We start from the raw sequence: 25,781 nt of genomic DNA, 5'->3' as shown, positions 1-25,781 counted from the left end.
GGTGAGAAAACTGGTTGAAGCGTAAGGGGGTGGTTGGGTGTCGGATAGTAGGGGAGGGGAGGAGGCGTAGCGAGAAGTAATGGGTTTATTAGATTGGTGGAGGATTGATTTCTTAACAGTTGCGATTGTGGAGGAATTGAAGAAAATAAATTGGAAAAACTTCATTCCATTTAATTTCTTAAATGTTATTGTTGTTGCTGTTGTTGTTAATTGGAACAGGTTTAGAAAAAGAACCTCGATTTTATGTGAATGTCTAACACAGATGTAATACACACATACATTCACACGCACGTATGTATGTATGTATGTAAGTATGTATGTATGCATATATATATATATATATATATATATATATATATATATATATATATATATATATATATATATATATATATATACACTGAGTGCAGAGGGTACCTGAGGACATTTGCTAATTTATAAAATAACTTTCTAATCTAGCAAAAACCAAATGTATTTAAATAGAAATATTGTACAGATGTTGTTGATAAGTTTTCTTCTAAGATTGTTCTAAGGATCCACCTTCAGCTTCGATCTCTGATTCAACGCGAGACCGGAATTGTTGGTGTTACAAGATCATAAAGATTGTTTGACGTTCATTCATGGGTGACATATTGTTTGCGAGAAATTTCCGAGACTCGTTGGAGAATGTTTAGTCATTCCACTGCGTACTTCATCCCTCTAGGGCTTAACAACTATCTCCAGCATCTCAACGTATCCAGCAGTATTAAGTGTAAGACTCTGTAGAAAGGTGTGAAGTAGCATGGTATGACTTTCGTGACTCGCCACCATTCCTAAGACCATCGCCGTAGCAGAAAACATTGTGTTGAAGGCGGCGAGGAGCTGGCACAACCGTTGGCACGCCGGATGAAATGCTTAGCGGTATTTCGTCTGTTTTTATGCTCTGAGTTTGACTTTGCCTTTCATCCTTTCGGGGTCGATAAATTAAGTACCAGTTGCTTACTGGGGTCGATCTAATTGACTGGCCCCTCCCGCCAAATTTCGGGCCTTGTGCCTAGAGTAGAAAAGAAAACATAGTGTTTATAACTCTGGAGACATCAGAAGGATCCACACAGAACTGTCTGGTATTTCCCCTGATAGACTTTTGGTCTTGGTCGAAGCTTCTCATCAGAGAACAATCAAAGCATACCATATTCTTTTCTGCTCTGGGCACAAGGTCCGAAATTTGGGGGGAGGTGGGGGCCATGTACTAGTGCGTGATAAGTAAAACGCGAAATGGCGAGGGATTACTGTATACTGATAATTGTCATGAAATATATGCGAATGCATATATATATATATATATATATATATATATATATATATATATATATATATATACATACGTATATATATATATATATATATATATATATGCATATTATACATAAACCTATTGACACCTCCATACATTTCGTCGCTCCTTACCTTATCATCCATTATCTCCTTCTGTCTCCTTCATTCTCCTCTCCCCTCCACCCCTCAACTCCTTTTATAATCTCTCCACTCCAATCGATCTCCCACCACCTTTCATACTCGCTTCCTTTTCAAGACCTTCTTTATGACGACGACGACCACCGCCACCACCACCACCACCACCATCACCACCACAAATACCGACTCCAGTAATAATCTTTCTAAAGAACTTCTATGTGGCCTTTCGAACGGCTAGATATAGCAGTCAAATTTCCTTCAAATCAGACTCTACATCTTCCCCCCTCCCCCCACTTTTCTGAACACAAACTTTACTACCATCTCGTCCACTTCTTTCCTGTCTTTATTCTTAATTAATACATCGACTTCTCTCTCCATTTATTTTGGCTTCCAAAAGAACGAAAGTTTATTTTAAAGAACTGTCTCAAACCAACCCGGGAGATATGGTTCATGCGCTCAATCGGGGCCGCAAAGCCAACCCATTTCTGATCTGAAACAACATAAAAGGCGTTCCATCCGTGACCATTCCATCAGCACAACAGGTCATCTAAAACTACATTATCCGATACCCTGAACCAGCAAACCTGTAATCAAAGGTTCTCCAACTCTGACCACCTCGTCAATGATGTTAACTGATCGAACAGAGATCGATGTCACGTAGACATGACTAGCTGCGGGCGGGGTGGGGGTGGGGGGAGGGTCTATGGATTTTATTTATCATTTATCTGAGATTTTATTTACCTTTTTTATTCTTTATTTTTGACATGTTGAAACGAAACTCGAAGGCAATAATCCACCACGACCACCACCAAAAACCAACCCAACCCACTCACTTTTCAAAAATGAGTTCAAGAGATAATGTGAGACTCTTAACAAGATTCGAAGGAGAAAGAAAGAAAGAAAGAAAGAAAGAAAGAAAGAAAGAAAGAAAGAAAGAAAGGCTTAGGATCAGATAAAAAAAAGTCCTTCGCAATCTTCGTTGTCGTCGTCGTCGTCGTGGCCAATAATCGGCTTCGATTGGTCTGTGATTATTATAAAATAAGGAGCAGCCAGAGGTCGACAGTTTCCCTTGATTGTGCCGGATAAAAGTGTACACGTCAAATCGTCCATCATGCAAGCAATATGGTGGATTGTCAGTGGTTTATTGTTAAATGTTGCGAAGGCGAACAGTGTTGACAGGACTTTGGTGCCAAAAGCGACCGGTTCCAGTGTTGTCGAAGCCGTCGTCGATAAAATACGAGGTTCCTGTATATTTGAAAATGACAGACTTTTTGTCAGAAGAATGGCCTTCGTAGAATCAAAAGATGGTTTCGACCACAACACTTTCCGAGCGAATTTCTTCGGAGGAATATGGCAGGTTTGTTTGTTTGCATGTTTGCTTGTTTGTTTGTTGGTTCAGTAATTTCAAACAGTTCCATTGCCTTCCATTCACTGTGCATTCGATTTTTTGTACTCCCTGGTAGGCCTGGCATTCGCACTGGGGTGCCCCGGCAGTAACACTACATAACCATCATGTTTACTTGTTTACTCCACTTATGGGGATGCTTTGGTCTTCCGCTACAATTAAAAATCCTTCAGTCTCTACTTTGAGTCCTGAGCTTCTCAACCATTGCTGGAATTTTTCTCTGTCTATTTCTTTTGCATTTAGTTTAGCCCAGTATTTACCATGTAGGGGCTTTTCTTGCCATTCTTCTTCTTCTTCTTCTTCTTCTTCTTCTTCTTCTTCTTCTTCTTCTTCTTCTTCTACTACTACTTTTTCTTCTTCTTCTTCCCTAGATCACTGAAAAGCAATACAATGTAGTAAGAACGTGCAGCGGCGTGTTGGCTGCACCGTGCAAAAAGATTCTGCAAGCATTCAACATCAACTGGTCACAGACCAAATGGTCGGATCTAATGAAACCTTTGTATTCCGGTTTAGCTACTTACCTGTACCTGCAACTGCGGGGAAAACCGATTGCCGGTGACGTGACCAGCCAAGAAAGCGTTTGGCGACATTACTTCCATCCAGGAGCCACCAGTAACAACAAGTTCAGAGAAGCAGCCAATCGAGTGTCAGTCAGTAAGTCTGTTTGTGTATCTATCTGTATATATGCACGTATGTGTGTATGTATGTGTATTATGTGTACATGTATGTATGTATGTATGTATGCATGTGTGTATGTATGCATGTGTGTATGTATGCATGCATGCATGCTTTCTTTCTCTTTTTAATTTACAATAAACTTTCACCGGTCATCCGCTTGGAAGCAAGATTGTGAAAGAAAGCATTTTGTTTCATTAAATCTTAAGGATCTTTATGGTCCCAGATATTGTGATCGTTTGTAGTGTACGAATTAAGGATTTGCTTTCCCTCCCCAAGAACCCAAGTTCAGCCATAGTTTGCTCCTGGCCGGATGGTATGGATCCTGTTTCCCCAATAATAAAAGGGATGAAGCTGAAAGTGTTTCTTGGGGACAGGATTCGCAAACTCCTCATTACTGATGCACAGATGTCCCTTTTGTATGTATGTATGTATGTATGTATGTGGGTTAGAGAGAGAAAAATAGGGGTGCACTGACAAACTGAGAGATAAATTTTGAGTGAGGAGAACAGAGAGAGAGAGAGAGAGATGTTATTATGGAATGGAATGCCAATGTAGCGTCGTATCCCCGCCACCCGCCGCCGCCACACACACACACCACACACTTTTTTCTCATTGTCTGACACACGAATCGTCTTATTTCAGGCTGTGAGAAGCCGACAGATCTTGTATTTCTTCTGGATGAATCGGGAAGTGTTGGACAAGCCAACTACAACAAAGTCAAGCAGTTTCTGGAGAAATCCATCATCCGGCTGCCAATATCTCCCAGCCAGTTCCGTGTGTCTGTCACCACTTTTAGCAATTCGGCCAAAGTGCTCTTTTACTTGAATGCTTTCACCAGCAAAAATCCGATGATACAGAAGATCCGATCGATGGGATACAATGGCGGAGGCACAGAAACTTCCACCGGAATCAACGCTGTGGTCAACGATGTTTTCAGCCTGAATAATGGTGCCAAACTCATGAAGGACGCCCCCAGGGTTCTGGTTCTTGTTACAGATGGTAAGTTGCAACTTACCTAGCCTTAACCACAACACCGACAAAAATGCATTAATTTTGTTGTCTTTATTAATTCTTAACTTTTAATTTCCATTTATCACTTCCTTGTTTTAGTCATTGGATTGCGGTCATACTGAAGGGTCTTAGCTTGAAGGGTCTTAGCTTGAAGGGTCTTAACTTGAAGGGTCTTAACTTGAAGGGTCTTAGAACTTGTGATCCGCCCGCGGACCCTTGTTTGGAAATTTTTGCCCGCCGCATTTTCAAATCCCTGATTTAGGCAGAAGGTTAGCAATTTGAAGGGGAAGGGACTTATTCGATGAAATCGATCCCTACTACGTGTAAATCTTGTATATATATGTGTATAATTCGATATACATTAATAAACATAAGTTTAACACATTAAATGAACATCTTCATCAACGCTTAAATCATCGACAATTATTATTTTTATCCCTTTTAATTCAATCCATCTTCCCAAATTACGTCTCAGTTAACATTGCTGCTTTTTTTTTCTTTCTTTCTTTGTTCTCTGCACAGGTCAATCAAATAACCGGGCTCAGACAGTAGCAGCTGCCAATATCGCCAAACAACAGGGAATTGAAATCTTTTCTGTCGGAGTTGGCAGTAATGTGGACAACGATGAACTGTTACAGGTGGCCGAAACGTGTAGTCGAGTTTTCTCCCTTGCTACTTTCGACGACATGGACAACTTTCTTCACGAGTTGATTAAAAATGCTTGCGGCGGTTCGTATGGAGACATAACAATGATTTTTGTCACTTCCTTAACTTCTGGGGATTTGTTTAAATCATAATTCAAATGTTGGACATTGACACTTGCGTTGAAATATGCGTAGATATATGTGTATGGATGTGTGTGCGTGTGTATGCATATATGTGTGTGTGTGTGTATATATATATATATATATATATATATATATATATATATATATATATATATATATATATATACATATACATATAGCGGAGGCTTAGTGGTTAAGGGTGTTACACTTATGATCGTAAGGCTGTGTTCTTAAGTAAATACTTCATGAGGGTTGGGGATACATACGCCACTGAATCCAAGGAAACAGACACTTATGAGCAAGACCTTTCTTGTTTTCTTTTTATATGCTTTTAATCTAATCCAGTTGATTACATAATTTCCTGTTCCTTTGTCAATTTCATTTCATATTCCACTCTGTACTCGATTACTGCTTTAGTCTGAAGTATTCGTCTATTTAGGTCTAAGACCAAATTATTATAATCGCTATACCTAAGCGAAATAACTATGTACGCATGCATGTATGTATGTACGTATGTATGTATATTCGAGTACCAATTCAATGCGGTTTATGAACCACGTCCGCTGCACTGATGCTTTCGTGTTTGTTCTTTTACAGCTAAATCTACAATTGAAATTCCTGATATTCCGAGCAATTCCACGAACTCAACTATAAAAGATACAGAAATTAAAAGAAATGTTCCAGAGAATGGTACAAACATTGGTGTCAAAGTGTCACCGAAGGGCAACGGAACAACAATTGTGGCAAGTATATGTTACCATATTTAAAGAAAGGATCGTTACATATGCGTTACCATACTTAATGTATCCGGTACATCAGCTGTTAATTATCTTTTAATAAGGTCCAGTGGCTGTTCCCGACACCTGTGCCTCAACAGACCTTGAGAGTATATATATCGCTGACAGGGGTGTAAGTGGGAATCGGCTGCTATTTCTAGCTGGACGAGATTTGGAAGTTCCAGCGCGTAGAGGACGGTTATCCACCGCCAATGATATAAACTCGAATGCCTATATGCACCACGAGTCCATATGAGAGGCTCTCTCGAAGTAAATAGCACAGTATTATGTATTCTAACACAATCTGTTTTAGGCGGAAGATGACTAATATTGTGTATAACAACAGTGGCCAAACTGCGGCTCGCGAGCCGCATACTTCCTTCAAGGCTACTGTGTGTCACTCGCGAGATATTAGTTTCCAAGGCTGTTTTTCTACCTGAAACAGTTTTACCGACCAATCGGCCGTATTTTGAGAGAAGTCCTGAGAAAACAACGACTCAACGCATCGATAGCAATCAATCCACTTCAGGCAGCAAAACAATGTGACAATAGTCTCCTTTTGAGGCAACTCTTGACCGTAAAAAATACATTCGGTTTTTTCAATCAAATATGTTGGCAATTCCTGGTCTGTATTATTATGCCTGTTCCGATACATTCGAAAGTTACGCTTTCAAAAGTAAATAACCTCGCTTTGAGCACAATTGCAATTCTTATTTGTTGGCATCAGACAGGCAGACCGTAACGTGGCAAACTTCTTTAACCATTCGATCATATTATTGATTTGTTAATAACATCAATCCATCACCTTGTTTATTATCATAAAAATTAATCAAAACATAGAAAGAGGCAAACTTGTGAATGTGCTTAAATCTAAACATCAAAATGAAAAAGAAAAACAATATAATTTATAAAATGAAGAAATGTTCTTTATTTGCTTTTTGCTTTTGTTACTTTTTTTTTCTTTTGCTATTTTTAATCCTATTTGAAACCAGGTTGAAACTAATTGTTCAGTGGTCAAGATCTTTGGGTCGTATAATGATTCGAACCCAAGTGAATCAGTGTTCGAGATTACAGGAACTGCTGCTGATGGCCGACCCATGGTGTTGTTCGTAAAGGCCGACAAACATGGTCGACCCCTCTATCTGACGTTCGAAGCGAGCAAAGTGAACACCTCCCAAAAATTTTGTTTCAACGAAAGCAATTTCCATGTGAAGTTCCATAAAGGAAAACCAAAAGGTAAACAGATTTCCCAGGATTTATTTTCAGGAATACAAATAACTCGACTTTTTTTTCAAAAAAAAAAAAAAATAATAATAATAAAATTCTTTGCTATTCAACTTCCCGAGGTCGATAAAATAAGGAACCTGTCAAGTAGAGGGTACCTCCTAAATTTCCAGTGGAGTTGTTCCTACCTTAGAAATTATTATTATTTACAGCTTTATGTTCTAAGTTCAAATCCCACATAGATGAAGTGAAACTTTTTTTTCTTTCAGGGGACCCAATACAATCATGTACAAGTGTGCATACTGAGTTGATTCGATCGTCTAACCCCTTTCTTCAAAGATTTAACCTTATAACAATGTTAGAAATGATTATTTACAGACTTTTACATTCTCAATTCAAATCCAGCCGAAGTCAACTTGGATTTTCTATGTTTTGAGGCGCGAAAGAAAAAAAATAAAGTACCAGTGGTGTATTGGTGTCGATTTGAATAGATTTCAAAATTTCGTCACTCTTTTCTTTGCAGTTTCCCAAGTCGTCTGCATTGAAAACGGCGTGATTCGAAACTGTACCGTTGTGGATATAATTACGAGCAAATGGTCAAATAAACTCTGTCCACGTAAGTAATTATTTTTTTAAAACCAAGACGAACCTCTGGGGCAGCGTCTAGCTTGTAGCAAAATGATAGCTAAATCTTCCTCAAAGAATATCGGCTTTAACAAAATTTTAAAAAATGGTTATGTTAGATAATGTGATACAACATTCTCGATCCTGAAAAGCAGAAACGACAGGCAGTAACTGCTGCAGTCTTCAAGTTATCCAAGTGGTTGTTTTAACATAATGTCTCTAAAACGAACTGACTGAGGTCTGAAGCAAGGCTGATAACATGTGGACCATGTGGGCTTCGGACTTTTTCAAAAGATATTTTCCCATTTAATGAATTTATGGCCCATTGAACAGTTGGTAACTTTTAGATAGTCGTCTGTTATTAACATTTGTTTAATTTTGCTTAGGAAAGCACTGTTTGAGATGGAAATGGTGAGTGGAAGATACAAAGGAATATTTTTTGAATATAAGAAATGATGTGCGAGAGAGTGATGGGTAAAGACAAAGCTGATAATCAAAAGCGGGCGATTATAGGCAGAAGTTGCTGGTCTAACTTCTGTGGTGATGGTAGTGGACGGGTGAGGGGAATGTCACTAAACTCATCGATAATTCCATAAATGACCTCTCATACTTGAAAACTTATCTAATTTCAGCGACAGACGTCATAGTTGGAAGCAGCAACCCTTGTACACCAGACAAGCTAAGAAACAAGGAACTGATATTTCCTTATCCCCATGACAACACCAAATATCTCAAGTGTGACTTAAAGGGAAGAGTTTATGTAATTACCTGTCCACCTGGCCTTCACTATCATCCAATCAGGCAGAACTGCGGTGACGACCATGTTACCAACCCGAAGAGAATCATGTCGCCAAAACATTCCAATCTTTGCACTTACGACAACATCAGGCAAAACCTTTGGTACTTCCCTTACCCTGCCAACAAGCTTTTCTTTGTTGAGTGTGATGTATGGGGTCGTGCCTGGGTCGTACCTTGTCCACCACAAACAGAATGGGTGTCATCTGTTTCGCGCTGTGTCTCCAACATAAAGACGACACCAAGCTCTTTACTAAATCCATGCCGTCTCGGGGAAATTGCCAAAGGAAGAGTTTATTATCCTTATCCGCATAATTCTCATCGATACATTCACTGCGATGACAACGCTAATCCATGGGTGCAGTTCTGCCCTCCTAAGAAAGTTTTTGACATGACATCAAAAATATGCGTTTCATCAGGAAGCACATAACAAGTAGATTTAGGGTTTCAAATCAGTCTCCAAACTTTTATAGAGACAAAATATTAGCCTGGGCGACAAACCTTGCTCAACTGATTTCCTAGTTTTCTGCATTTTAAGTGTTGCTCTTTATATATCTCATACCAAAGTATATAGTAACAATATTGATTATTTGCGTTATAATAATATTCATTATTGTTTAGTAATAATTGTCATTTTCTAAATTTACTTTTGTAGAATCTCTATTATCTCTTTTTATTAATATTAATATTAATATTATTATTATTATTTGACTTAGGTTCGGTCTTATTTCTGGCAGGAATTACGTGGATAGCGGGTTACTACTTGTAACCTTAGGTATCCACAAGTTTTCAGCAGTTTTTCAAAAGCTTAGAACCCTCCTGATAATCCTTGCAGACAAACTTTCTGATACCAGGCATTCGATTACAATCACCTTCAGCCATTTCTCTATATCTTGGCTTACTTATTATTATTGATTTTGCCTTTTATTCTTTCGGGGTCGATAAATTGAGTATTGGGGTTGATGTAATCGACTTATCCCATCCTCCAAAGTGGAAAGCCTTGTACCTAGAATAGAAAGGATTATTATTATTATTATTATTATTATTATTATTATTATTATTATAATCATCATCATCATCATCATCATCATCATTATTATTATTATTATTATTATTATTAATCTTTTGTCTAAAATAAACAAAATATGCAGTTTATACAAATATTTGTTGTTTCATTACAAATTGCATTCTCTCCCATCATTTTTCAAGGCAAATTTTCAGGATTGTTAAAGCAGAAACAATCTTACAGTAATTCATTCCGGACCTGGGTGATCTCGGTTCTTATACCTTCACCCCTCCGGGGTCGATAAATAAAGTACCACTCAACTCTCTGTCTCTCTCTCTTTCTCTCTCTCCCTCTCTCTCTCTCTCTCTCTCTCTCTCTCTCCTATAAAAATGTCTGGCCTACAAGAAATGTTCAAATCTTAGCAAGCATCAATTTAACATTCGTTCCTCGGACATCGATATTCAATACGCTGTCCTTCGATCCTCCAAAAACGTAATGAATCTGCTTTGCTCTACGCTCATTCAGAAGAAATCAATAAATTTTATATCGGTTAATAATCAAAAATAAATCAAATAAAAATATTTCGACTTGAAAAATATCTGCAGCTAAATAGTGGTTGTGCGCATGCGTAGATTAAATATATGGTCGTCTGCTCACGTTAACTCGGCAAATGTCTGCGGTCTCCATTAATATTTCTATACATGATCAGCCAGAAGGTTTAATGTCCCTAAGAGAAGGGAAGGTACCGAGTATACAACAGACAGATTCTAGTTGGAAGAAGTTACGGTTTTGAGACATAAAACTAATATGAATTAGAAACAAGAGCCGGCAGGAGAGGAGTCTATGTGTTGCCGCTCGATAAGCTAGAAATAACTGCCGAATTTCCCTCAAATCACAAAGTACGACTGGAAAAACACATTGGATGCTTTAGTCCTAGATAAACATTATCGAGGACATAAACAACAACACTGGCTTTCAGTGGTATAAGCTAAACAACATCGTGCAGGCTAAACAACATCAACAACAACCAAAATCATTAAATTTGCAATTAGTTTTTGTTGTAATTAAGTTGCCTGAAAAGCAATCCAATCACCACACACACTTCTGGCGTTATTTAACTCCGAATAAATTATCCAAATATTTTTGAACGCAAAGTAATTAATTTCGTAATTCTAAAATACTCATATCCCTCCTCCAATGTAATTTTCATTAATTAATTGATTTATTAGTTCAGAACCGGTTGCGTCAATTCATTTCAGTTGATTGCTTGAGATTTGTTTCGATGCTCAGTTGTCGCCCTTGACATTGTGTTTGGTTTCAACGAAATCTCGTTTTTAACTTTTAAATACACAATGGAGAGAATTTTCTCCAGTAATTACGTGGATAATTGGAGATTATATTTATACTACCTTTGTGAGGCTCTATTTATTAATTCCAAACCCTTATCATTACCACCACCATCTACAGAACGTAGTTTCCCTTCAGCCATGTCGTTTATCTCGGTAATCAACATCACTATATTTCCCGTGTGTATGTGTGTGTGTGTGTGTTATGTATACTCACACACACACACACACACACACGCACACATCAGAGAAGAATGGAATACATGACATTTATGGTTGAGAGGTGTTTCAACGACGACGTGCAAGTGACAAATCAAACACCACGTCTATAGAAATGAATGATGACGACGACTGCGTCGTGCGTCTTGTGTAATGCATATTACATAAATAGCTTCAGTCGTTATTTAGTCATAACAGATCGGGAAACTATAATACATAGAACATATTTGTTATTCCATTTAATAGGAACAAATTTCATTGGATTAAAATGGGGGGGAGGGAGGGGAAGAGATCTAGAGTTCAGAACCTCAACAAAAAAAAAGCAAACAGGAAGGTCACTTGTACTTTTGATAATATAATTATGTTGGAATCATTTGTTAATTGGCAGGTATAAGTCTACCTATCAAATATCTAAATGCATGTATGTGTGTGTGCGCGTTTACTTATGTATATATCTACAAATGTGCATGTATATATATATATATATATATATATATATATATATATATATATATATATATATATATATATATGTATATGTATATACATACCGCTCGCGTTATAAGAGTGTATAAACTCTGAGAGACCAGAAACTAATCCTTTTTTGGAACGGTTGTTCTCGAAACAGATAAAGCTATAAATGATAGTCTTGGTTCCACTCAGACTTTAACAGTAATACTGGATACATGGAAACTGTTGGAAGTTTCCAAGACACGGTCTGGTCACATTCACTGTGTCAGGTTGATTTTTACCTGAAAATTAAGTTAAAGGTGGACGTCGTGTCTGTGTGCTTGACCCAACAAGTGAATCCTCATCGTCAAACGACCGAGATCCCCTGCCATACACCATAATGGACAAAGTGTGGACGCTATTGATCAGCACCCATTTATTGAACTTCTTGGTTGTATCACGTGATGAAACCAAAGCCGGAAATTACAAACCATTAGAAACTTCCGGATCACTGTTGATATTGATCATGTTTACCTAAACCGTAAACAATGAGAGATTTAATGAAGACCGATCAAGACAGCGGAACATTCCAAAGTCGAACGCTGTTTCTCTTCCATTCTTATTTAAACATCCAAACAAGGCAACCGCGACAGAGACGTCCGACCTGCTAGAAACAACAGACACATCTCCCTCACATCAAACACACATACACACTGCGTCTCAGGAAAAAGATGCATTCAATAGTGTAGGTCTGTGTTCCCTGCACAGAGCTAAAAGGCGGGATGGTCACGGTTGGGCGAAATACTTTTGCCGTAATTGTTCTGACACTTTGCTTTTTGAATTCTTGAGTGAATGCACTTGAGACGCGTAGCCTAGTGGTTAGGGTGTAAGGTTCATGATCGTTCTGTCGTAGGTTCGATTCTCGGATCAACTACTCGACAATCCTTGAGCAAGGCACTTTATTTCGTGTTGCGCCAGTACACTCAATTGGAAATAGGTACCAGTGGTATTTGGTGTAGTGGGGTTGAAACATGTCCTGTTCAGGAGGGGCAGGAGTCTTGCACTGGCGGCCTAAGCACCTCAAAGATCTGCAAAAGCTCAGGCATCATGACCGAATGAACCCCAAGTAAAAGAGATCTGATCTGTTATTCCGTTATGAAACAGGAACTTGAAAAATTACAACCAATATCTTGCCTTTGATCCCCAGGAAACTCTAAAGATTGGCCAACATTTTCACTTTGATGGAGAAATGGAGCTAAAAAGGACGTTTTGCAGGTGTGAGAGAAGAATGGCAATATGACGGGATGATGGAATGATGGTATGCTTACACATACGTGAATAAAACACCGGATTATGATTAAGAGATTAATTCGACCGAAAATGTGTTTAGATACATTTTTAAAAAATTCTATTTTTTTAAAATGAGATTAAAAAACCGAAAATAACTAATTTCAAAACAAGAAGCATTTGAATAAAAAGACAAATACTCTTTGCGTAGGACAAGATCCTTGTTTAATGATGACGTTAGTAAGAAGACCCTTTAACAAATCATTAATAGAGTCGTGTAGAGGGGAAAATAGGGAGACGACGCTTTAATTCCCCAGATAATGACAAGGGCAACAACTTATTAATTCATCGAAGTCCCACTTAATTAAAATTGGAAATAGATCATAAAACTGATGGAAACACGGTTTACATTTCAAGGGGCATAAAATGGGATGCTGTGACGTCATGCCTTCCTCGACTGAAATTGGAAAACGACCAAAAACGAGGTCGGAAACTGGGCGATGCACATTATCTTCATCGAGGATCTCAGCACAAATCAAGAAAGTAGTAGTAGTAGTAGTAGTAGTAATAGTAGTAGTAGCAGCAGCAGCAGATCAACCTTAATCTAACGTCCCTAAGGTCAAACCGTAGCTATCTTCGGTGTGGCGGGGATGTTCGAGTTTTTTTGTTCTGGAATAATAAACCCTGAACTACTTTATCTAATGCGTTTTGCGGGGTGGGGGTGATTTGAAGCGGGATTTGTTTGTTATTGATTATAGAAAAAAGCCAACTGGGTTGATTCGATTCTGAAATATAGGATGGAAGGGGAGTAACTCTTTGTAGCATAAAGACGAGAGAAACTTTTCATTTTGCTTCTTTGGTCTTATAATAATTATTTGTGCAGAATCTTCTGTTATAATTTCTTTGACAGACGGTGTGGAGGAGTATGAGACCGATCTAATACTTGATTGTAACTTTATTTTATCCATTCCGAAAAAAATGTAAGACAGAGTATATGCTTCGATCGGATTCGAAATGAAACACCACAAAACATATTTTGTCCGCTGTTCTAACGATTCTGACAATCGACAACCAATAGAAGGACTGCTGTACTTAGTTAAATATCTCTACGTTTTGACTTCAAATTTTGTTGTATTTAGTTTGCTCTTTCATCCTTCTGAGATCGATAACATTAAATATCAATCAAGTATTGGTGTTGATTTAATCGACCATATCCTCCTCCCACAGAATTTCAGGATTGGACTGAGAAAAAAAACCCAAATTATTTCGCAATTTCACAACCAACTAAAGGGAGACAACATCTTGCGACTTAATTAGAAATAGAAACCTTTGGCCGCCTAATTAAGCTTCATGCTCATTCGCGTAATGATCTTATAGCTTTACTATTTGCTTCTTCTGAAATATATCTTTGGTGGTAGATATGAAAACCGTTTCCCCTGTTAGTATGCATTTTATATTCACCATTAAAAATGGATTTATCATTCTTTCTCTGAAAAGAGATATTTGATTAAATATGCAAACAAATCAAGAAAATTTGAGAAATTGACTTTTGTCGAAAGTGTCTCAGGGGGTGGGGTATCTCTGATTCTCGCAGCAGGAGGGGTTGTTTTTCTAAGCCGTCAGGTAAAACTATTAAATTTTGAACAGATTTATCTGCTTTCCGTATTCAAAGGGGATCGTTAATTGGTCTCTGCCACAAATACCAATGTATTGGAATAACGTCCGTTGTGTATTAGGGTAAGGAAACCTGCAAACTAAATCGGGTTTTATGCTACAAATCCCTTATTTTGGTTCGGAAAAAAAGGCGGGGTGCCCCCCTTTTTCGTGCAGGTGAAAAGATCAATGGGCGTGGGGGGTGAAATTTCCGAGGCTTCCACCTCCCTCACTCCACCCCGTTTTTCGGACCCCAAAAGGGTTTTGTAGCATATTAGGTCACAGGAATTCATTTAACGAAAAACAAATTCCAATGATTCCGGGATGGGGGGGGGGTCTCATCGATAATCCCTCGAATAATCCCTCGAATACATGTTTCTACACACGCATACACGTTTCCCACGATCTTATGTCTTACTTCATTTACTTTTTATTATTTTTATTATTCTTTATTATTTGAATTATTCTAATATATACATGGGTTTATTGATCCTAAAAGTACATGAATGGAACAACGTCCCCCGTCCAATCCCGTCTTATAAAAATCACTGGAAACAGGATTTCGTTTATTTCGATGTAAATTACTGACAACCGAAGTTTTTATATTATACTAAAAATTATATATATATATATATACAGAGAGAGAGAGAGAGAGAGAGAGAGAGAGAGATAAGATGGGATTCTTTCAGTTTCCGCCTACCAAATCCACTCACAAGGCTTTAGTCGGCCCGAGACTATAGTAAAAGACACTTGCCCAAGGTGTCAAGCAGTGAGACTGAACCCAGAACCATGTGGTTGGGAAGCAAACTTCTTACCACATCATATATATATATGTGCATATTGAATGCAAAATTGATATAATTATTAATTGCTACATTTTATTTCTTTTGTGCGCGAGTTAATACTTTCTGTGCGCTGGGTGCAAACCTTTTGTGCGCGCGCACAGGCGCACAACTTGTAACTCGTACCAACCTCGCACCATCACCCCCCCCCCCCTCCCCAAATCGCTCACGACCATTTCCTTCGAACTCTGTTATTTTTACTTCCTCTATCATTATTCCCACCATTATTACATTTCTCACAGAAGAGCTTTGTACTTGTCCTTATCTTTCCCCTTCAGCCACCGATTTTAAAAGAGGAGAATACAACAACCAACCATCACCGATTCTTTCTAAGGCTTCCAATGTTTATCCCCCACCCCCTCTCTCTCTCTCTCTCTCTCTCTCCATACCAACGCATGGATGGTATCCATCGATTACGTGACCTTTAATAACTCCATATCATCTTGTTCTGAAAATAGTTTCAGGCTCTAGGCAAAAACTATCGATTATGAATACACACACGCGTATATATGTGTGTGTGTTACACATATATACATGCATACATAATATACATACATACACACGCATACATACATACACACGCATACATACATACAGACACATAATGGTTGCTTTTTCCAGGGAGATTATAAATCTCTTATTTCCAGCACTCTCTTATGTTGTCAAGAAATCTGGTTTCCATATATATACATACATATATATATATACACACATATATATATATATATATATATATATATATATATATATATATATATATATATATATATGCGTACGTCTACATGTATGTATATATATATATACATATATATTCTTATTTGCTTTTTGATTTCTTATTGCTTCCAAAATGTTGGAATTATAGGAAATAAATTACCTGGTCAGATTTAGCAATATGTTCTACGGTAAGCAAACAAATGTGTACATACCTCTATGCACACACAGATATAAGTATGTTTGTATGTATGCATGTATGTATGTACGTACGAAGGGTTCTGGGAAGCTCATGGCTTTAAGGGTATCACGAAAGGCCAGGCTGGACACCTAACCTTCCGAGTTCTTTTCCAAGGCTTAGAAAACCTGAAGGTCCACTGCAATATCTGTGTAAATCTAAATGGAGAATAAAATCATAACTGATCGTCTTGTATTTTCTTTTACCCAAAGCTAAAGCCAAGAATGTTCGTCTTCCCGTCGTATGTTCTCTTCTGTTTTTAATGATTTAAATGCTTCCTCTCAACAAGGAGCTGGTTTCTAACAAAGATACAAAGTTCTGTTGTTGGAAAACAGATGATGAAAACAATGTCACATTTTAAACTTGGAAAGTTTTGCATATTTTTACTGTTCCGCTTACCGACTGTATTTGTAATGTGTCAATCGGTTGATTTCTTTTTCTGAAAATTCAAGCTTGCTTTGTAACCGCTTAATTTTGGATTCAGTTGCTCTGCACAATGGCTCAGCAACAGAATTTTCTTAGTGGGTGCAAACCCAGGTCCAAATTTTTTAATGAAAAATGTGGATTTTTTTTTCAAACAAAAGTAAATATAATAATAAAGTAAATATAATAATAATGTTCATTGGCTGAGCAAGACACTCTCATGGAATGGGACCAAATGAAGTTTTAACATAGATCCTCTTACTGTCTACACACTTCCATAAGTATTGTGTTGGTGCATAATTATTGTAGCATTTTTCAACAAATTTTATTCAACAAAAACAATAACAATATCTAACAAAAACATCTTTAAATGACAGTCTGACTGTCTGCCAAGCAAGCGGGAAGCAGTAATTGAAGAAGATGGTGAATATGCTTCAGAATAATCATTTAAGGATGCTTTTGTTACGTGTTGAATAAAATTTGAAAAAAAGCCGCAATAATTATGTACCAACCCAAAATAGTTGCAGTGTTTGGATTGCACTGGTGAAGAAGCTGGTTCTGTTGGTCAAAATGGTCATCAACAGCAGACAAGACATCATCATCATCACATTTGATACTGGTGCCCAGCTGAGTGTTTTTCTATGTTGGGAAACGGATGATAACCAGATGGAACCAATCACAGGAAAACACCAACCCATTCATGGCAATCACAAATTAATGTCCAAAAGAAAATGAGAGAAAAAAATTTTTTTTTTAAATTTTTACCAACTGCTGCCATCATCAATATGACCAAAAATAATGTCTAGAATGGTTTTGTGTTATTTGCTTTTGAACAAAGCTAATTAACCATTCCAATCACTGAGAACAAGGGAATGATCAATTGGTTTTTGATTCTAGAATTACTCCTTTCCAAATTTGTACTGTAATCTCTGGTAACCATGGTAATTATATTTTAAAGCTACAAATCAGCTAAATATGATGAATACAAAGCTATGGAAAGCATTACGTTAGGAAATGGAAAGTGTCTTCTACCTTATTTGCAGTTCAATTCCTCTGTCAAACGCATAATGCTTATTTATTCACATTGTTTTCAATCAATTTTGTATTTTCTCATACTTTTGAGATTTTGATGATGTGACTGTTTTATTTTGAGAATGACATCACAGGGTATGTGTGAAAGGCTGGATCTAGCCATCCTAAACTTAAAACAAGTAGAATATTTGGAGCCTGATAAGGTCAGTTTGACTGCTGAAGGGTTAAACATAGATCCCGGTACAGTGGTGGGACTAGAAGACGAACTGCCGGCCCTTAAACTTGCAATCATATCCTAACACTCTTTACTGATTTTATCAGATCCATTTGCCATCAACAACATGAACAGCAATGTATAAGGCTATCACTAATACATGGTCTGAACGCACACACACACACACACACACACACACACATATACACAACATGCTTTTTGCAATTTGCATATTACTCACAAGGCATTGGCCAAACCAGGGTTGTGTTATAAGACAGTGCTGTGCAGTGGGACTGAACCGAAAACCACATGGTTGTGAAATGAACTTCATCACCATATAGCTATGCCTACCCCTATACACACACACACACACACATGTATATACACTCACCTGTCTCTACCTGTGTTTCCGTCTGTCTGTCAAATTCTCTCTACCTTGCCATGAGTAAATAAGATTCTGGACTCAATGTCTTGATTTCACTTATTCTCAGTTCAAATCTCTTAACAAACAGGCTTTCATCTTTATTAGATCAATAAACAAATAAAATATGTACCAGTAATAAATTGCATTAAACTCCATCAAGTGAACTTCTCTCCTACAAAAATTGGTTTTGTGCCCAATAAAACAAAACAAAACAAATCAATCATTTCCTCTATGGCTCTTCTGATTCCCCACCCCTCTCCGGCCGCCATCTTCCTGTCAATCTCTCAAATATTTTATTACTGTTTTTCCAACATTTTTTTTTTCCTATCAATTTTGTTTATCTGTCAGACAGATTGATAGTAATCTCTCTCTCTCTCTCTCTCTCTCTCTCTCTCTCTCTCTCTCTCTCTCTCTACCCTCCACCACCACCACCATTTATCTCTCTCTCTCTTTCTCCATCTCTCTTTCTTTCTCATCTCTCTCTCTATCTATCTATCTATCTATCTATCTACACACACACACACACACACACACACACACACACACACATACACACACACACGTACACACACACACATACACACATGCGTACACATGCTGGAGATCTGGCTGTTATTTCCAGCAAGTTTAATGTCTCTTATTGGTTTCTCAAAGTTACTTATTTTCCAACTTTGGTTGAAAGCCATTTCTCTGTAGCAAAACAAATATGTTCCAGTAAAATGACAATTCCTTTCTGTTCCAACTCAAAATTACTGGGACACAATGTCTGGCATCAATACAATGGTCACAGCTAGAAAGATTTCTTTTCTATTTTTTTATTACTATTCTGTATTTTAAGAAGGCATTAATAGTGATTGAAGGTCAGCACAATAGATTTATGGTGAATAACAGTTTAACAGTGGTGCAGAGAGCAGAGTGTATTATTGATGAAGTCATGGCTGTAGCTTTTCAATGCTTGAAGCCTGCCTTGGCTGATTGAACTAATTACTGTATGAAATAATCATTTCTTTTGCATTGGACACGAATATGTAAAAGCAAGATTTATTGTTTATAGCATATTGAATATGCTTAAAACATTTTCAGAATTGTTGTTGGACAGTTCGGCAATCACGCTCACATGACAAGCTATTTAACATTTATTTCTGTCTTGTTAGAAGTTTGTCAGATCTCTTTCTGGAAACAAGGAAGCTGCAGAAGCCAATAAGAGGAAAGACTTCATGCATTTATTAAACTTGATTGATGTGACACTCCTCCGTCAGGACACATTACATATTAAATAAGTTAAACCTCAATATAATAATAGTATGTTTGAATATTGAAGGTGGTGGCCCTGGCTGGAACACCTTTGACCATAGGCCTACTGGACCAGAGATGGCCTGAGGCTAAACAATTCCACAATACAGTTTGTTCATTGCACATGATTAAAGAAGATTTGTGCTACCTTTGACAAGTCAAACCACTGATTAAATTGTTAGAAATAGTGACCACATCTCCCTCAAATGGTACTCTGTCATGAATTAAAGTAGGAAGAGAACAATCAATGTACAAAGAAAGATGACATGATCATGGCTGGAGTGCCATGAACCATAACTGTGCTTGACCAGGGCCAATTTTGGACTAAAGAACAGACACTAAAAAGTCTCCAAACTGGTGGTTCTATTGCCAATTCAAAGACTTACCAAAAATGTTTGAGCATTTTCAACTGCAAATGATATTATTATTCTACTACAGCCTGTTGAAGACCCAGGTGTATGTTTGTGGCTAAGGGGTTCACTTCATAACATCATGATCCTGGGTTCAATCTCCCTGGGTACCAGCTCCAACAAATATCTTCTAATAAAACTTTAGATTTATTAAAATCTTGTGAACAAGATTTACCAAACAGAAACTGTGTTGGAAGGACCATTCCATTTTTTGGAGTGGTGGGCATAATGTGACCTGTTTTAATACTCCCTTCCCTCCACACATAACCCAGGGGTTACCATTAACAGACTCCACTCTGTTGCAGCCATTTAGTTTAGGGGTCATTATCTCCCCTGTAGCTGGGAGCTCCCCAATCCCCAACCCTCATAAACTCTTATCATCAACCACATTTAATGCCTTACTAGAAATATATCAGAGGCATTAAAATGTATTTTTACCTCCAGAACTGAAATGTTCTTTGTATCATCTCTTCCTCAGTGTGAGGTGAGTTGTGTGTGTGTGTGTGTGTGTGCATGTGCATGCATGCGCATATGCACAAGCACAGTAAACGTGGGTTTTTTTAATTGCCAGGGTTAAGCAATAAAAATGGTTCAGAACATTTTGAGTCAACCAGAAAGTTGCTCATTTTGTTGGTCAACTTATTAGAAATATAAAATATTCTTCAATATTTGATGCTAAACCAAAATGTTTCTTTTATCTTTGAAGAAAAAGTCATATAAAAGCTATCAAAAAACACTTCCATGGCAACAAAACTAAGCAGCAGTGCCATCTATTGGTACTTGAAAGATCAGAAGAGTTGACATTGAATTTTATTCTTGCAGGATCAATAAGATAAAATGTATCAATCAATTATTGGTGATTGATATTATCATAGGTTGTTTTCCTCTCCAAAAAATTTATTATGGTCTTCTGGTTACCCCACTTGCTAAAAATAGGAGCAAAATATCCCTCAGAAATGAATACTACCCTGAAGACCAAAAGGGACATGTTTGTGCATGTGCATATATATATATATATATATATATATATATATATATATATATGTGTGTGTGTGTGTGTGTGTGTGTGTGTGTGTGTGTGTGTATTTCAATGCATATGAATGTTTGTATCTATGGATGTATATATATGCATATACACACATGCACACACATACACACACACAAACACACACTCACACACACACACACACAGACACACACAGTCACATACATATAAATGTATGTATATATATATATATATATATATGTTATAGTTCCATGACAACTGAGCTTAGAATAGTTGTTTACTTTTGTCATTGAAAAACCCCACGTGTCTGTCTGTCTGTCTGTCTGTCTGTCTCTTGTGCAGTTGTTTGTGTGATGGGAAGATATCATAAAAACTTCCTCCACACCAGAATATACTTGCACACACACGAATGTGTGTGTGTGTGTGTGTGTGTAGATACTGATATATACACACACACACAGACATACATACATAAGCACACTTTATAGACACAAGTGTATTTTGCATATAAATAGTTAGACACACAGACACACACACAGATAATTCCCTGTGGCTGTTCTCTCAGCCTATTTCTTATTACTATTTCTAGTCTTTATACAACAGCCCCCTCCTTCCTTCCTTCCCTCTCACTACCACCACCAGCAACAACAACAACAACAACAACAACAACAACAACAACACTGTGAACTCATTCTTTCCTTTTTGGTTGCTTTGTTTTTTGCTATTCATGTTGTTCCTTTTTCTAAATTTAGTTGTTTTCATTTGACATTTTATACCCTGTTGTAGATTAAATCTTCTTCATATGCATAAACATATATCTCTCTCTCTCTCTCTCTCTCTATATATATATATATATATATATATATATATATATATCTACATATATATGTATGTATACACACACACACACACACACACACACACACACACACATATATATAAATATATATATATACATACACACACGTTCATGTATACATACACATGTATATATGTGTGTGTGTTTGTAAGTGTATATCTATATATATATATATATACACACACACATATTTGTATTTATGTGCTTTTTTTCCCTTCCTTTATTATTATCCTTTGTAGAAAAAAGTTCAGGTTTTGAAAAAAGAAACGAAAGCATACACGTCTAGATTGGCTGACAGCAGTCTGATGAGTGCTTATACCCTTTACTGGTCAGAGTGGTCCTAGATCTGTAAGGTTCCTCGACTGGTTCCATTTGCATGTCTGTGCATTATTAACCACGGCCCAGTCCTCCACTCGGCGGTTGCTGACAGCAGATGGACCGTCTGACGAGAGGAACCCATCCCGTCGTCAGGAAACAGAAGAGCAAGTGCTCCAGCCTGATCAGCAACGAAGCAGAGTGCAAGGGACGATGGTCAGGCGGTAGTAGAAGTGAAGAAGAAGAAGAAGAAGAAGAAGAAGAAGAAGAAGAAGAAGAAGAAGAAGAAGAAGAAGATATTTTTATCAATTTCGTTCATTATTTTCAATAAATTTCTTCATTTCATATTTATAAAGCGGTAATGACACAAAACTGGTTTTAAATCAATTTTTTTATTATTAATTCTAATTTATTATAATCTATTATTATTAATTATACTTCTTAGAAATTTTCATAATGTGAGTCAATAAGTCATCTATGATTCCCTGAAATGGGGCAGTGCATATATATATATATTTCATTAAAATAAATTTCATGGAAATGGTAGTAAAACATTTGTCTTCTCCAAAGCCGAAAAAGAGACAAAATTGTATTTTTGTCAAACATTTTTACCATAAAAAAACAAAAACAAAAACAAAAGCCTTTTTTTCCCCTTTCTTGCGTCTCTTGATCACGTGACGCGTCGTCTGCTTTTTACTATTTGGTCACATGACACAGCGTGTCGTCTGCTCAACGTATTTCGTTTCAAGAGACAAATGTGTCGTCTGTTCTTTATATTAAACACAGTCGCTCGCACGATGTACAATGGCTTTTTTTTTTACCCCATTTGACATGACACAAATTCTCGTCCGCTCAGTAAGTTTGTTTCGCTTTCCATTTCTGTACGACATTGGTGTATGTGTATGCATGTATATGTGTGTGTGTGTGAGTGTGTGTGTGTGTGTGTGTGTGTGTGTGTGTGTGTGTGTGTGTGTAGTTGAGTTGAAAATTGTCGATTAACTGAAAATATCTGCTCAATGAGGAGACAAAAACTCCTCCTAAGGATGTTTAAACCAAGAAAAACAGGGGAAATAACTCTAGTAATATCATCAAAACGAAGTTTTTCGATAATAAAACTAATAGAGATCGATGTCGATCTTTTAAGCCTTCCTTCTCCACTGTGTCCTTCCTTTCTCAACGGTTGCTATTTCTAGCAGGGCTAGCAACTACGTCTAAGTTCTAAGGAACCCCCCACACACACCTCTTTCGTTCTCTCTCTCTCTCACTTTTACTCCCTTTCTCTTTCTCTCTGTTTTCCTGAACTTCTCTTTCTCTTCGTTATCACCGTCTCTTTCTCTTTCTCCTTTCTCCTTTCTACTTCTCTCTCTCTCTCTCTCTCTCCCAATCTCCCATCGTTATTCTCGCTTACTTTCCTTCTCTCCTTCATATTCTCTTCCTTTACTTATCCGCCCCGCCCCCCATTCACGAATCTAGAAAACGTTTCCTCCTCAGGTCTTATTCGCTCTTCACACCTTTTACATCTCTTTTTTTTTTACCTTCATATTCATTTCTATTGCTTACTCCTTTTTTATTTCCTTCTCTCTCTCTCTCTCTCTCTCTCTCTCTCTCTCCCTCTCTCTCCCTCTCTCTTTTCCTCATTCTTCTCAATCGAGGCTGACCTGGGGTTAAACACTGACAATAAGTACATTAGTCTCTCCTCTTCATCTCATCGTCATCTTCTTAAAAAGCCATCATCACCAGCATCATCATTACCCTCACCACTGGCTTCGTCATCGTCGTTGTCGACATCGTCATAAATAATAATAATAATAACAATAATAGTAATCGCTGCCTTCAGCACCATTGCTGTCACAATCACGACCCCCACAACCATCATCATCAACAGCAGCACCAACAAAACCATCACCATCACATCCTGGCCGTCAAACCGTTACTCCCACCATCACCATCATCACCACTATCACAAATACCGTAACTAATATTTCTACTTGATCATCATCATCATCATCATCATCATCATCGTTGTCATCTTGGTGTTGTTGTGGTCCTACTGATGGCGGTGATGATCACGATCATTATTATTATTATTATTATTGTTCAGTAGTTTTATTTTTATAACGTGCTTTCACTTCACTACCGAGCGCAGCTCTGTGCGCCTTGGGTATGTGCTGTGGTTTGCTGTGGTGCTTTTATGTTTACTGTATTGAAAGTGTTTTGCGTAGAATGTGTGCAGTACCCAGTAGTGCAATTTTCTGTATGTTACATATATTTGTAAGTCCTGGTATTTTTGTTATGTATTTGTCTGAGTATTTTTTAATTATACCTAAGGCACCTACTATGATAGGAATTGTTTCTGTTTTTAGATTCCACATTCGAGTTATCTCTATTTCCAGGTCTTTGTATTTTGAAAGTTTTTCCATTTCTTTTCGAGAAACGTTGTCATCTGCTGGTATTGATACATCAATTAGAAAGCATTATTATTATCATTATTATTATTATTATTATTATTATTATTATTATTATTATTATTATTATTATTATTATTATTATTATTATTGTTGTTGTTGTTATTATTATTATTATTACCACCACCACCACCACCATCTCCACCACACTGGCCATCATCATCATCATCAGCATCAAAGAAAATTCCCTCTTCACCGAGTCGTTTTCCTCTTCTCTCCCTCTCCCTCTTCCCTTACCTCCTCCTCCCACACATTTCCCCCTCTCTCACATTTCTTTCATCTTAACGTTTTCTCTCTCACTCTTACTCATTTACCTCCCCCTCATTCTCTCACTTCCTCCCTCTCTCTCCCTTTCTCTTCCTACTCTCTTTTCCGCCCACCTTTTATCTTTCTTCCTCTCACAATCTTCCTATCATCTCCTTCCCTCTCAACACACACACACACTCTTTCTCTTTCTCTCTCTCACACTCATCCTCCCCCTTTCTCTCTCTCTCTTCTCTGTCCCCCTTTCTCCCTCTCTCTCTCCCTCTCCTCTTCTTCGCAACCAAAACACAAAAATCAGATCAAAGTAAAATAAATATTATTCCCACAAATACGGCTGAAGTAAATGAATTCTAAAACCCAGTCTTCAGTGATCTGACCACATTATTTCTTTAAAAAATGACAATTGTTGTTGTTGTTGTTGTTTAGCCACAGGACGATCCTTGAGGTTGAGTAGCAGAACTTTGACTGAAGACGTTCCAGCCATGACCATTTCGTATTTCCTTTACTATTCAGGCGTAGTCTATCTAGGACTCAATTATCCAACGTGCCTTTCCAATATGTGTGTGTGTGT

The 25,781-nt window shown here is 37.5% G+C and overlaps 1 protein-coding gene and 1 long non-coding RNA gene across 2 annotated transcripts; one reads left to right on the top strand and one right to left on the bottom strand.

Annotated features, from left to right (window-relative positions):
* Positions 1-2,490: 2,490 nt before the first annotated feature.
* Positions 2,491-9,914, top strand: LOC106878459 (uncharacterized). The gene is made up of 8 exons (XM_089337897.1): positions 2,491-2,809; positions 3,229-3,511; positions 4,178-4,534; positions 5,069-5,275; positions 5,932-6,077; positions 7,103-7,346; positions 7,858-7,950; positions 8,591-9,914. Exons 1-8 carry the CDS (start codon positions 2,564-2,566, stop codon positions 9,181-9,183), a joined length of 2,169 nt encoding a protein of 722 aa, XP_089194023.1. The 5' UTR covers positions 2,491-2,563; the 3' UTR covers positions 9,184-9,914.
* LOC149131578 (uncharacterized) lies at positions 7,015-12,070 on the bottom strand. The gene is made up of 2 exons (XR_016237480.1): positions 11,876-12,070; positions 7,015-9,759 (listed from the first exon to the last, which is right to left on the bottom strand). It is a non-coding gene; the product is annotated as an uncharacterized LOC149131578 (long non-coding RNA).
* Between the last annotated feature and the right edge of the window lie 13,711 nt (positions 12,071-25,781).

The sequence above is a fragment of the Octopus bimaculoides genome, chromosome 20, assembly GCF_046866305.1.
Source record: "Octopus bimaculoides isolate indiv1 chromosome 20, ASM4686630v1, whole genome shotgun sequence".
Lineage (NCBI taxonomy): Eukaryota > Metazoa > Mollusca > Cephalopoda > Octopoda > Octopodidae > Octopus > Octopus bimaculoides.
Note: the sequence above shows the minus strand (reverse complement) of the source record. Positions and strands in the feature narration are given on the sequence as shown.